Source organism: Phycodurus eques, chromosome 2 (genome assembly GCF_024500275.1).
Source record: "Phycodurus eques isolate BA_2022a chromosome 2, UOR_Pequ_1.1, whole genome shotgun sequence".
Classification (NCBI taxonomy): Eukaryota; Metazoa; Chordata; class Actinopteri; order Syngnathiformes; family Syngnathidae; genus Phycodurus; species Phycodurus eques.
In genome coordinates this window covers 39,272,408-39,285,960 of record NC_084526.1, presented here as the reverse complement: position 1 = coordinate 39,285,960, position 13,553 = coordinate 39,272,408, and the positions used below count along the sequence as shown (strand labels likewise).

At 41.4% G+C, this 13,553-nt stretch overlaps 1 protein-coding gene across 2 annotated transcripts in view; it reads left to right on the top strand.

Annotated features, from left to right (window-relative positions):
- Positions 1-13,457, top strand: part of znf280d (zinc finger protein 280D) — a 30,836-nt gene extending 17,379 nt beyond the window's left edge. For both annotated transcript variants that reach the window (XM_061670624.1, XM_061670623.1), the window contains exons 12-19: positions 2,604-2,738; positions 2,819-3,036; positions 3,441-3,581; positions 3,663-3,731; positions 5,039-5,154; positions 5,236-5,257; positions 5,458-5,626; positions 9,580-13,457. In XM_061670624.1, the coding sequence (XP_061526608.1) occupies positions 2,604-2,738; positions 2,819-3,036; positions 3,441-3,581; positions 3,663-3,731; positions 5,039-5,154; positions 5,236-5,257; positions 5,458-5,626; positions 9,580-10,113 (1,404 nt within the window). In that variant the 3' untranslated portion in view covers positions 10,114-13,457. The remainder of the gene's footprint in view (positions 1-2,603; positions 2,739-2,818; positions 3,037-3,440; positions 3,582-3,662; positions 3,732-5,038; positions 5,155-5,235; positions 5,258-5,457; positions 5,627-9,579) is intronic.
- Positions 13,458-13,553: the final 96 nt, after the last annotated feature.

The following is a 13,553-nucleotide window of genomic DNA, read 5'->3' as shown; positions in this document are numbered from 1 at the left end:
GTTTGAGTTTTACACCAAAAATACCAGAGACGTTTGCGATACAAAACCTGTGAGACAGAACTTGCCTTGCCCATGATCCATGATCATCTAACAAGGAAGCACTTGTTTTAATTTACAGATTTACTTGCGCAGTGTGAAATGTGTGTTGACCACAAAGCAATTATCATTTATAATAAATGAGAAATTTTCGGACCAGTTCAGTGAACTTATTGGGATAATTTCCTGTGGCTCACCTGAAGATCTCTCACTAACGGATGAGCTACTGACCAATTGGACTAGAGTTCATTTTAACAAGAGTGTAAAAGAACAGTCGCTGACGTCATAGGCTGTTTTGTATTCATTGAACGCTGGCAGCTAGCTCCATTCCAAAAATCCACCATCCACACACAGATGTAATTGTGAATAGTACTCCGCGGCGGACTAATATGCGAGCGCGTTGGCCTGGGGTTCCGCCTGTGCGCTCAGGACATGGATAAGTCACAGGAGTTGATGAGACCTGAAAAAAACGCTTTCGCTACTTCTGCTGTTAAGAAGTAACGGTACTTTTCCTCAGTTACAATGATCTAAATGTTGCTCACTACTTTTATTTATCAATTATTGCTTATTTGTCAAATATTTTGTGCGCAAGACTTCGACTTCCGCTTTGGGCGCTGTGTGCACTCGGGACGTTTAAGTCCAGTTCACCAATCAAACGACACAAGAAAGTCACATGACCTCACACAACGTCTTGGGCTTCTTGGGCATAGGTATTAGCATGAGATAAGCCAGCCCGGATGATCATCGTGCCTACGTGACAACCATGTTGGGAATGTCGTCGTTACCATGAAGCCAACGGCGCGCTACTCTTGTTTACATTTAGACGAACAAAAAATACAGCTTTCATGTATTGTAGTATTTGTTTAAGGACAATGTTCCTCAATGTACAATTGCAAGGAATTTAGGGATTTCATCATCTACGGTCCATAATATCATCAAAAGGTTCAGAGAATCTGGAGAAATCACTGCATGTAAGCGGCAAGGCCGAAAACCAACATTGAATGCCCGTGACCTTCGATCCCTCAGGCGGCACTGCATCAAAAACCAACATCAATGTGTAAAGGATATCAGCACATGGGCTCAGGAACACTTCAGAAAACCAATATCAGTAAATACAGTTCGGCGCTACATCCGTAAATGAAACTTAAAACTCTACTATGCAAAGCAAAAGCCATTTATCAACAACACCCAGAAACGCCACCGGCTTCTCTGGGCCCGAGCTCATCTAAGATGGACTGATCCAAAGTGGAAAAGTGTTCTGTGGTCCGACGAGTCCACATTTCAAATTGTTCTTGGAAATTGTGGACGTCATGTCCTCCGGGCCAAAGAAGAAAATAACCATCCAGACTGTTATGGACGCAAAGTTCAAAAGCCAGCATCTGTGATGGCATGGGGCTGTGTTAGTGCCAATGGTTTGGGTAACTTACACATCTGTGAAGGCACCATTAATCCTGAAAGGTACATACAGGTTTTGGAGAAACATATGCTGCCATCCAAGCAACGTCTTTTACAGGGACGCCCCTGCTTATTTCAGCAAGACAATGCCAAACCACATTCTCCACGTGTTACGACAGCGTGGCTTCGTAGTAAAAGAGTGCGGATACTAGACTGGCCTGCCTGCAGTCCAGACCTGTCTCCCATTGAAAATGTGAGGCGCATTATGAAGCGTAAAATACGACAACGGAGACCCCGGACAGTTGAACAGCTGAAGCTGTACATCAAGCAAGAATGGGAAAGAATTCCACCTACAAAGCTTCAACAATTAGTGTCCTCAGTTCCCAAACGTTTATTGAATGTTGTTAAAAGAAAAGGTGATGTAACTCAGCGGTAAACATGACCCTGTCCCAGCTTTTTTGCAGCGTGTTGCAGCCATAAAATTCTAAGTTAATGATTATTTGCTAAAAACAATACCGTTTATCAGTTTGAACATTAAATCGCTTGTCTTTGTAGTGTATTCAATTAAATATAGGTTGAACATGATTTGCAAATCATTGTATTCTGTTTTTATTTATGTTTAACACAACGTCCCAACTTCATTGGAATTGGGGTTGTATATTGTCGATGTAAAACGATAACCATGCATGTCACATTTGACCGTTGTGTATTTGTCAGGAGCAAGATAAATCTCTAGTGGTAGTATTTCATAAAAACACACCACAAACAACTATTATTCGTCAGCTTTAACCCTAGAAATGTAAATGTACCTTAAACAGATTTGTTTTATTGTACAAAATGGAACTTATTCAACATAAATGCTTTTTCGTACAACAGCAATGTAATAATGAATACTGATGAGCCACATCACCATTTCAGGTCCCTCTTAGTTTGTAATGATGTGTAGCTACATAAATCTTTCACAAAGCTATGCATTTACATTTTACATTTTTGAATCAAACAATAAAACAAAACAGACAAAATACTTAAATAATAAGGCGGAATTCACTTGAATTACAGGTAGGCTATACCCATTTTAACGTTAACATTGTAACTTAATAAAACGTTTTGGAAGAAACTTGACCAACACTATGCAGTGTTTTACATCACGTACAATCTGTTTTGTGTTTCAGAAAAAAGGCATCCATCGCTGTGGAAAATGTCGACTGAATTTCCTCACCTTCAAAGACAGAATTGACCACAGGACTCAAGTCCACAAGACTTTCAGAAAGCCTTCAGTTCTGGAGGGCCTCCCTGCGGGGACAAAGGTGTGACTCATCTCGTCCCCAATGCTTCCTTGTCTTATGAAGTGCCACGCTCACATTCATGTACTCTTCCACTTCTCCAGGTTACCATTCGAGCCTCGCTCAGTGGCAAGATGGTCGCCACTTCGGGTTCGGTGGATCGATCTGCTATAATTTTCACTCCTGAAACGCTAAGCAACAGTGCAACCACCGGTTGGGCCAAATCCAAAAGAAACACCTCTGAAGCAGGAAAGGCCAAGATAAATCAGAAGAAGAAAGGGCATTCAACTACCAATTGCAACCTGTCACTCAAAAGCATAAGGTTTGTTACCTCAAATATTCGCTTAGCCAGACTCATAAATCCACCTACACGTAGCTGAAAACATTCAATCCCCCAGAGGCCGTTATTCAGGAATAACTGATATGGAGCTCCCGGTATTCATGACAGACTGAAAGCAGATTAATAGACATTATTGGAACCCTAAGATACACAAAGTATCTCATTTTGTGTTTATTTTTTTCAGGCACTCAGTAAACTGACTAAAAATAATATGACAGTTGAGTTTGTGAACAAATGACCGTGATTTGGAGTAATTGGACTCAGTCGTCAAAGACGACATGCTGGATTCCGTCATATAGCACAGATTCTTAGAGATTTATCGAAAGAATGGTAGGATAGGACAGGCTGTTCTACTCTTTAACTGTGTGCCCATTTCCAAATTTCAGTGTGAATGGAGGTTGCTACACCTGCATTGAGTGCAACACCAAAATTGATGACTTCTTTTCCCACTTCCTGGTATCCTCCGTTTGTGGCGCGTGCAATTATCGGACAAGTTGCAAAGTTGCCATTGGAAACCACATGATAAGGTCAGTTGTTTTAAATCATTTTTGAGGCCCCTTGTTTCAGCATGTATGCGTTATTTAAAGTGTTGTTTGCCCTTTGTTCAGATTTCATAGCACGGTCAACAAGAGCAGATTTTCCAAAGCGGATCAGAGGAAACATTCATCTACAATAAAGTAGGTTTCTTGAGTTGACTTGATGCTGTTTATTCCTTTCTTATTACCTTATTCATTGCCATGGACATTTATTGTTAACTGGAATCCAACCTTTTACTGCCACCGACAATATGCCACCGACAATATGTACAGGTCAAGTACTTGTCGGTGAAAATTCAGGTTTCCAAACCACTGTAATGACTAATCATGACCATACAGATCGTAAAGGGGCAGAAATACTAACAGGTTGGGAGTATGACAGGTTTTTAAGCACTTCACACTATAAATATAAATGTATAAGCAGAATATGTGTAGCGGTAGTTATTAATAAATGTGTGTTGTGATTTTGAAAAAAGATGACACAGTTCTTTGAGTGAGAAAGTTATAGTAAGCATGTCAATAACATTATTTGTTAAAGTAATTTAATTGCAATAAAGTAATTTAATTACAGTAAGTTAGCACCCATTATTTCTGTCATGTTGTAATGTTGATTTGACCCAACCTAAAATGCTAGAGAATAATTTTGAAGCTACTCAGAATACAGTACACAAGTATATACAATAAATGAACAACTCATGTAAACACATTGTTCCATCTTGTGATCAGATCGAGCATTGGTTATCGTTTTTTTAAAACTTGATGATCGGCGATCGGCCCCAAAAATCCTGATCGTGTAAAGCCCATCTATTTTTAGACTTCGTCAACTTGGGCATACGGCGCCATTGCACCAATCCAGTGTGATCACTAGTGTCATTTGACTTCAATTCACCAATCAGACCGGACAAGGAAGTCACATGGCTTCACATAAAGCCTTTGCGGGCCAATCAAAATGACAATTTTTTTTTTGGGGGGGGGGGGACAAAACACACACACAAACTATCAATAAGTCTGTTCAACAAACAGCTTCGTCTGTCAGTCGTAAAAGTGAATTAAGCAAATAATGATTCTGTAGGCCCCAATACATGTGTTGTTGGTTTCTGGACACTTAATTTAAATCATGGCAGGTGTGTGTGGACTCCCAAATATATCCATCCATCCATTTTCCGTACCGCTTTATCCTCACAAGGGTTGCGGGCGTGCTAGACCCTATCCCAGCCATCTTCGGGCGAGTGGCGGGGTACACTCTGAACTGGTCGCCAGCCAATCGCAACTCCCAAATATAATTAATTTTAATTTTATTTGACGTTAATTCTCTTTTTTTATATCAGAAGTTACTCACCAGCTACAATAAATATTTGGAGGACTACTTTTTAATTTTACTTGACATATTATTCTGAAGTCACCTCTGATGATGTTTCATGTCTGATAAATTGACACGTCTGCTGTAGATTAACGCTGGTGTGTCTCAACTGTGACCTCCTGGTGGATGCGTCAGGTGGTGACGTGATGAGCAAACATATAAATGACAGACCAAATCACGTATGCAAAGTCATTGAGGAGAAAGGTATGAGTTTTGAAGCCCATGACGTCCCGTTTTGTGTTGTTGCACGTCTCTTAAATTTGTACTCTGTTTTCAACCCAACAGGTGGCAAAGCCGAAACTGGAGTGTGAGTAGAAAACATGACATACATACAATATTAAAATAGAGCATTCGCTTTACACCAAAACCTTAAAGAGTAAAGTCCATCCACTAATCTGAAGTTGCTTTTGAATTTAGGGTTACCCCAAAACATCGCAATACATTTTAATTGCACTGTTAAATTTAAATCTGAATATTTAATACAATTATCCGGTCTTCTGAATCCAGCCAGGACCAGAGTGATGCTTTACGAATGAAAAGGAAGGAACTACTCCCCAAGCTAAAGGAGGCACGGGAAAGGGGAGAAATGGCGATCCTGAGGCACGACAAACTGATATTCCTAACACCTGCAACAGCACACCAAAACAACACAGAAACATCTGTTGACTCTTCAAAGGTATGCTCTATGTATTACATTCACTATGGAGTCTAGTCATAATGCAGTACATACGGTTAATCTGCCGAAGAAAGGTTGCATGATTTATAAAATCTAGTTGAATCAACAATGTTAATTTGTTAGCTATATCAGAATCTCATTGTATCAGCTTTTCTGTGACTCAGAAGTTTCAATCAAGGTTCAATTTGTTCAGAAGGGATAGAGACAAGTATTAGGAGAAATACTCATCAACTTTCAGGATCATATTCCAACAAAAAACGGTGCGACTTAAATTCTTTAGTTATAGATACATCTATCACGCTTGAAACCTATATTAGTGAGCTGCTGTTATAGACCACCTGGTGCCAATGTAAAGTATCTAGATGACATCTGTGAAATGTTGGATAAGACGTGATCGGGACTAGGGTTGGGAACGATAACCCGATGCGACCAGATGTCCTTTCTTAAAGGCGAGAGATACGACTATATCGGTAGCAGACTCCATTATCGATACAAAATCCGCCAGGAATCCTTAGCTACATCGGTTGTAGGGCTGTGGACCGGTTATTGCGAGGCTAGGAAAAAAATAAGCGCCAGAGGTCTCGTGCTATGCTCTGCAGGTAACGTTACGCTTACAACCAAACACAACAGTGCTGGATACTAGCGACGCTACTGAATTTCTGCGTAGCGTCATTATTTCAACATCAAATAGCTTTTCAGTAGTTAAGCTACTTTCGTGGTAGGAAAGTAGCATTCCCCCAGGAGTTGTAAACATTTAATGTAACGTCACGTTACCTACCTTATCTCAAGTCCGCCGTCGACACCGGGGCCGGCGGCGAAATGTGCGCCGCAGATTGTAAAACTTCAAACAATATGGCAAATGTAGGTACATCTCGGCAATTTCCTTGGGCTGTAACTCAGGAATGGAATGCTTCTTCTTGATTCCTCGCGGTCCACTTATACTTTCGTGTTGGTACTGTGCGACCCGAAAAAGAAACTTCCGAGAGGACACACGGCCAGGTATGTCCCAAAACTGACGCAACAATCGCCAGTTGAACTAAGCTAGTCATCGCAACCTAAAGGTTCAAAAAGTCAGTCAGCACTCCGCAAGCAGACAAAAAAAAAAAAAAAAAAAGAGCAGTGCGTGTGTGCAGTGGCGGTACTAGCTTGATGGCACGATGTGCGAGGCCCACCCCATGTCTCTTTAAATATTGTTTGTTCAGAGTTTGTGGAGAGAAAATCTTCCAAATTAATTATATTGTTGTGGTCTATTTAAATATTTGTTTTAAATAAAACTATATATAATATTTATTTTGTACAGTTTCATAAAGCAACAATGCTCAGGGTTAAGTGGTCTTATACTCTACATGTTTGAAAATAAGGTTAGACAAATTTCATTTTATAGAATTGGGTTAAGACAAGTCAAGGTTCTTTATGATTAGCACATGTGCAAATGTTAACTATCAAATTTTTTCTGCACCGAATTGAATCAAGAATCTTATCGCTCCCATACTGAATTGAATCATATCGAATCATTCCGTCCGTAAAGATATCGTTTTTTTAATCAAATCGCTACCTGTGTATCTAGATATGTATCGTATCGGCCTGATGCCAGAGATTCCCAACCCTAATCGGGACTATGAATTTTACTTTTTAAAATTTTAATATCGATGCATTAAATGAGAACTGCCCCACATTGAAAAGGATGAAATTGATTCTGAATACAGTAACCACGTATTGCACGTGAAATGATATACTGAGCTTGAGGTAGTTGCAGAATGGGTAGACAGGAACTTATCACTGGCAAGGAAATCAGTTGAACAAGTAAAAGGGGCATTACTCTGGATTCTAAATGTTTAAACTGTGACTAATGTTACAGTGGCTTCAACTTTTTTTTTCCACCCAGCTCAGTAGATTTGTTAAGAATAATTCAGCTGAATTTAATTTCATTTAAGTTCTACGTTTATTAGAGTTTTTTGTATGTTTTAGTGCAATGTTAATATCTAATAAACTTTGCATAATGTTACAGGCGCCCTTTAATAATATACTTTTCTGTAAATATATAACTTTTTAGGAATAAAACCTGTCTTGTTTTTTATGAGACAATTTAGGCTTACTCCTACTTTATTGTATTTTAATGTTGATCTTTATAGTGGTACTTGGAGAGTGAAGCATTATTTTTTGTTTGAACACCACTAGTCTAAACAGTGGACCCCCGCATAGTTGCCGTTCGGGACCTGCGGACCTACTTGGCACCAGTACACCCGAGGTCGCAGTTCGATGATCGACTTTGTGGTTGTGTCATCGGACTTGCAGCCGCATGTCTTGGACGTCGGGAAGTCGAATCTCAGATTCAGGAATAGCAGTGTGGTTTCGTCCTGGCCGTGGAACAGCGGACCAGTTCTAGACCCTCAGTAGGGTCCTCGTGGGAGTTTTGTGGACTAGGAGATGGCATTTTACCATGTCCCTCAGTGGGGGTGGTGCTTTGGGAGTATGGAGAACCGAACCCCCTGATACAAGCTGTTCGGTCCCTGTACGACTGTTTGGTCCACATTGCTGGCAGTAAGTCTGACTCGTTTTCGGTGAGGGTTGGACTCCGCCAAGGTTGCCCTTTGTCACCAATTCTGTTCATTACTTTTATGGACAGAATTTCTAGGCGCAGCCGAGGCATTAGAGGGTTCCGATTTGGTGGCCTCAGCATTGCATCTCTGCTTTTTGCAGATGATGTGGTTCTGTTGGCTTCATCAAGCCGTGATCGCCAACGCTCACTGGAGCGGTTCGCAGCCGAGTGTGAAGCGGCTGGGATGAAAATCAGCACCTCCAAATCTGAGACTATGGTCCTCAGTCGGAAAAGGGTGGCGTTCCCTCTCCAGCTCGGGGATGAGATCCCACCCCAAGTGGAGGAGTTTAAGTATCTTGGGGTCTTGTTCACGAGTGAGGGAAGAATGGAACGGGAGATTGACAGGTGTATCGGTGCAGCGTCTGCAGTGATGCGGTCCGTTGTCGTAAAGAAGGAGCTAAGTCGAAAGGCGAAGCTCTCAATTTACCCGTCGAACTACGTTCCTACCCTCACCTATGGTCACGAGCTGTGGGTCGTGACCAAAAGAACAAGATACCGGATACAAGCGGCCAAGACCCCGGGGACGACCCAGGAAACACTGGAGGACTATGTCTCCCGGCTGGCCACGGAATGCCCCGGGATCCTCCCGGAAGAGCTGGATGAAGTGACTGGGGATAAGGACGTCTGAGCGTCCCTGCTAAAGCTAGTACCCCCGTGACCTAACCTCGGATAAGCGGAAGATGGATGGATGGATGTTTCCCAAACTCTGCATTGTTCTTGGCCAATTGTCTTTTCAATTTTCTGCCACAAACAATTGAAATGCTCTGCAACACATAATAAAACTCAACTCATTCATTCCAATGCCATCGTTTGAGAAGTTAGAGAGGGATATGGTGAGCAGGTTGGATAGGATTAGAAATGAGCTCATCATTTTTGGAGACAAGCAGTCTTCGTACATAGATAGAGGGATGATGACAAGAGTTAAAGGAAGACCTAAGAAAAGTTAAATAGATGTAGTGAGGGAAGACATGAAGGTAGTTGGTGTTAGAGAGGAGGATGCAGCAGAAAGGCTTGCATGGAAAAGGATGGCATGCTGTGACGACCCCTAACGTGACAAGGCGAAAGGAAAAGAATAATGTAATGTAATGTGATCGCTGCACCTGTTTTTAGCTTGTTGTGTTGCTTTAATTTGGCTTTGTTTTACTCTTCTGTCTGATGCCATGTCAGGATTGCAAATGACAATCTGTTCTCAATTGCTATACCTGGATAAATAAAGGTTAAATAAATAAATATGTAGCCTCCAAGTTCAAGCAAACACAGAAGTGATGACATCAGTACTGGTATTGTAATTGTGTGTTTTTTTTTTTTTTTTTTGATAATGACACTAAATGCTGCACGTTTTCTTTTTCCACAGCCATGCACAGTTTTAAAATCATCACCGATGGAAACAACGTTGCAAATTGAAGAAATGGAACATTTGCCTCAAGTGAGTGTTGAACAACCACAATCTGCACCAGTGTTGCCAGCAACTGTTGAAGATTCTCCAGAAGAAAACGCGACACAGTCAGCAGTTGAAGATTCTCCTGGTGAAAACGCGACACGGTCACCAGTTGAAGATTCTCCAGGAGAAAATGCAGCACAGTCAGTAGTTGAAGATTCTCCAGGAGAAAACGCAGCACAGTCAGTGGTTGAAGATTCTCCTGGTGAAAACGCGACACAGTCAGTGGTTGAAGATTCTCCTGGTGAAAACGCGACACAGTCAGCGGTTGAAGATTCTCCAGGAGAAAACGCAGCACAGTCAGTGGTTGAAGATTCTCCTGAAGAAAACGCAACACAGTCCGGTTCCTCCCCTTCTCACGCGTTGGATGGCGTTGAACATGTTAAGCTAGTTGGAGACTCACAAATGACGGAGGACTGTCACCCCGCCCCAGCCCACAACACGGACTGAGCGGAAAATGGCGGAACAAACAATGCCAATCGCAAACTCTTTTTATATTTCTGAAACCTTTTAAGCATTCCCCACAGAAGAATGGCAGTTTTTGTCATTGACTTGACCATGAATCACTCAAAACTTCCTGCCAAAGGCACATTGTAGATATTATATCATGATATTGGATGCTGTTAACCTCTTATTGTTAAATTTTGAAACAAAATCATTGGATCCCACCGGTGAGCGGCACGATACATTTGGTCCATTGGCATCTGTCCGGCACACTTTTTTTTTTTTTTTTTGTGTACAGAAACGGTTTTATTTAATATGTAAACGTGTGTTTATCACAGTACTTTAGATGTGTACAAATATGGGCCGAAGGTTTTATCATAATGGCATTTGACCTGAAACGCATGAATAGAGGTGTCTTTAAACAGGCCACAAGAGGGCATGATATACAATACTTGATACAAGGATAGTCTACAGTCCCACCAGAAAGTATTCACACCCCTTCATGTTTTCCACATTTTGCTGTTACAGACTTACTCAAAAGCTGAGTTAAGTATAGTTTTATATTTAAAAATCTACATCAAATATCCCATAATGACAAAGTAAAAACATTTTTAGGCAGTTGTATAAATTTATAAAAAATGTAAACGATTCAAACACAATAGGTACATAAATATTCACACCCTTTGCTATGACACTCAAACTTAAGCTCAGGTGCATCTGATTTCCACTGATTACCCTTGAGATGCTTCTCCAACTTGAATGGAGGCCACCTGTGGTAAATTCAGTTGATTGAACATCATTTGGAATGGCACACACCTGTCTGTATAAGGTCTCATAGTTGGCAGTGCATATCAGAGCAGAAACCAAGTAATGGAGTCTAAGGAATTGTCTACAGACCTCTGAGACAGGATTGTGTCAAGGCACTAATCTGGGGAAGGATACAAAATAATTTCAGCAGCATTGAAGGTCACGAAAAGCCCTGTGGTCTTGATTATTCGGAAATGGAAGAGGTTTAGAACCACCAGGACCCTTCGTCGATCTGGCCGTCCAACCAAGCTGAGTAATTGTGGAAGAAGAGGTCACAGAGGTGAACAAGAACCCTATGGTGAACAAGAACCCTATTGTCACTAAGGCTGAGCTCCAGTGTTTCCCTGCAGAGATAGAAGGTCCAGAAGGTCAACCATTGCTAATGCACTCCACAAATCAAGCCTTTATGGTAGAGTGGCCAGACAGAAGCCACTTCTCACATGGTAGCCCGCTTGGAGTTTGCCAAAAGGCACTTTAAGGATTCTCAGACCTGCAGAAACAAAATTCTCTGGTCTGATGAAACCAAAATATAACTTTTTGGCCTGAATTGCAAGAGTCATATCTGGAGCAGAAGCACTGCTCATCACCTGGCTAGCACAATCCTTACTGTGAAGCGTGGTGGTGGCAGCATCATGCTGTTGTTCTGCTGCAGGAACTGGGTGACTAGTTTGCATGGAGCGTAAGATGAAATTCTTCAAGAGAACTTGCACCAGAGTACTCTGGAACTCAGAGTAGGGCATCGATTCACCTTCCAACACGACCATGACCCAAAGCACACAGTCAAGATAACAAAAGAGAAGCTTCAGGATCAGCCTGTAAATGTCCTCGAGTGGCCCAGCCAGAGTCCGGACTTGAATCCAATCGAACATCTCTGTAAAGCCCTAAAAATGGCTGTCCACCGACACTTCCCATCCAACCTCACTTGCCTTGAGAGGATCTGCAGACGAATGGGAGAAAATGCCCCAAAGTTCGTACAGACATACCCAAGAAGACTTGAGGCTGTGATTGCTGCCACATGTGCTTCAACAAAATATTAAGCCAAGGTAAATGTTTTTACTCTGTCATGAGATTTTATAAAGAAAAGAAAACTATTGCTTTAGAATAAGTCTGTAACATAGCAAAATGTGGAAAAAGTGAAGGGGTCTGAATACTTTCTGGTGGCACTGTATCTAGTCAAGAAATTCACATTGGCCAGAAGATTAGAGGTTTTGTCTTTTAACCAAACATTTGCACAGATGTTGAATCTGTACGGTCGGTTGTAGTTCTTTTCCGACCCTCTGGGGGGAAAAAAAATAATAATAATCAAAATTTTAAATATTGAAAGATCTTAACTCCAGATGTGTGTTAATTTTAATGAACAATCCTGGTGCACATCCTCATAGAAAGGGTTACTATTTTTAGTATTTAATTTTTTTTTTTTTTTTTCCTACCCCCTTACCTTGAGGGTTATAAGCGGTGTGGAGTAGTCCAGATCATGTTGTGAACAAAAAGCCTTCCGTTTACACTTGTGATATGTTATACATTTATTCCCAGATGACATTATTTGTTTTATAAAAAAAAAAAAAAAAAAAACAGGTGGGGTAAGTTGAGGCTTTTCATGGCTGCTGTTTATCTTAATCTTCACTGGACTTTTTGGAATGTAATTGAAGAATTTAGTCATACATTCTCATTTTGTCATTTGTAATTTCTTTGGTAGGACCCCCACATTCAGTGGAAATGTCCACACACCCCTGTTCAAAGGCCAAGTTTTTGTGATGTAAAAAAATTAGACCAAGATAAATAATTTTAAAATGTTGTCCACCTTTTAATGTCGCTTATAGCCTCTAATTGAAAACACTCTCTTAAAAGGGTAAACTTTTCCATCCATACATTCTGCTTCCGCTTATCTAGTGTTGGGTCACGGTACCCTTGACTTCCTCTCTCCCCAGCCGCTTCATCCAGCTCTTCTGGGGGAGATCCAGAGGTGTTCCCAGGCCAGCCAGGAGACACTAACTCCAGCCTGTCCTGGGCCTCCCCCCAAAGGGCCGTGCCCGAAACACCTCACCAGAAGGCCGCCTAGCCAGATGCCCGAGCCACATCATCTGGTTTGTCTTGATGCGCAGGAGCAGTGGCTTCACTCTGATCCCCTCCAGGATGACCGAGCCCAGACACCATGCAGAGGAAACTCATTTTGGCTTGTATATAAGTGAAGTTGGGAACATGGACCAACAGATAAGTCGAAGATGGAGCCAAAGCTATTGCTTATTATTGTACTCCTGTACTCAACAGCGGCCGTGCGTTTGGTACCTGGCCCTATGGAAAGCTCTTGCAACAATTTGAAGTGGCAGCTGGTCAATAAGGGTAGTCGGGGCGCCGCCCTACCGGTCAGCAGGGTCACTACCATGAATAAGAAAAGTTAAATAAAATTTAATATTATAATAAAAATATTACAAATGATACGTATATGTAGTTTCAGTTGAGTATGATAAATTGTATACAGCTAATGAAGAGTAAAAAGAATTCGTTAATTGCTTGTCTCGTTTTCTGACGTAATTTCCTGTTTAATGATGCTCCGACGTTTTTCGGTGAAGTTTTGACATTGGGGTCTCGTCCAATGCAAGAGATATTTGGGGGGCCGGGGGGTTGCATTCCATCGCCCG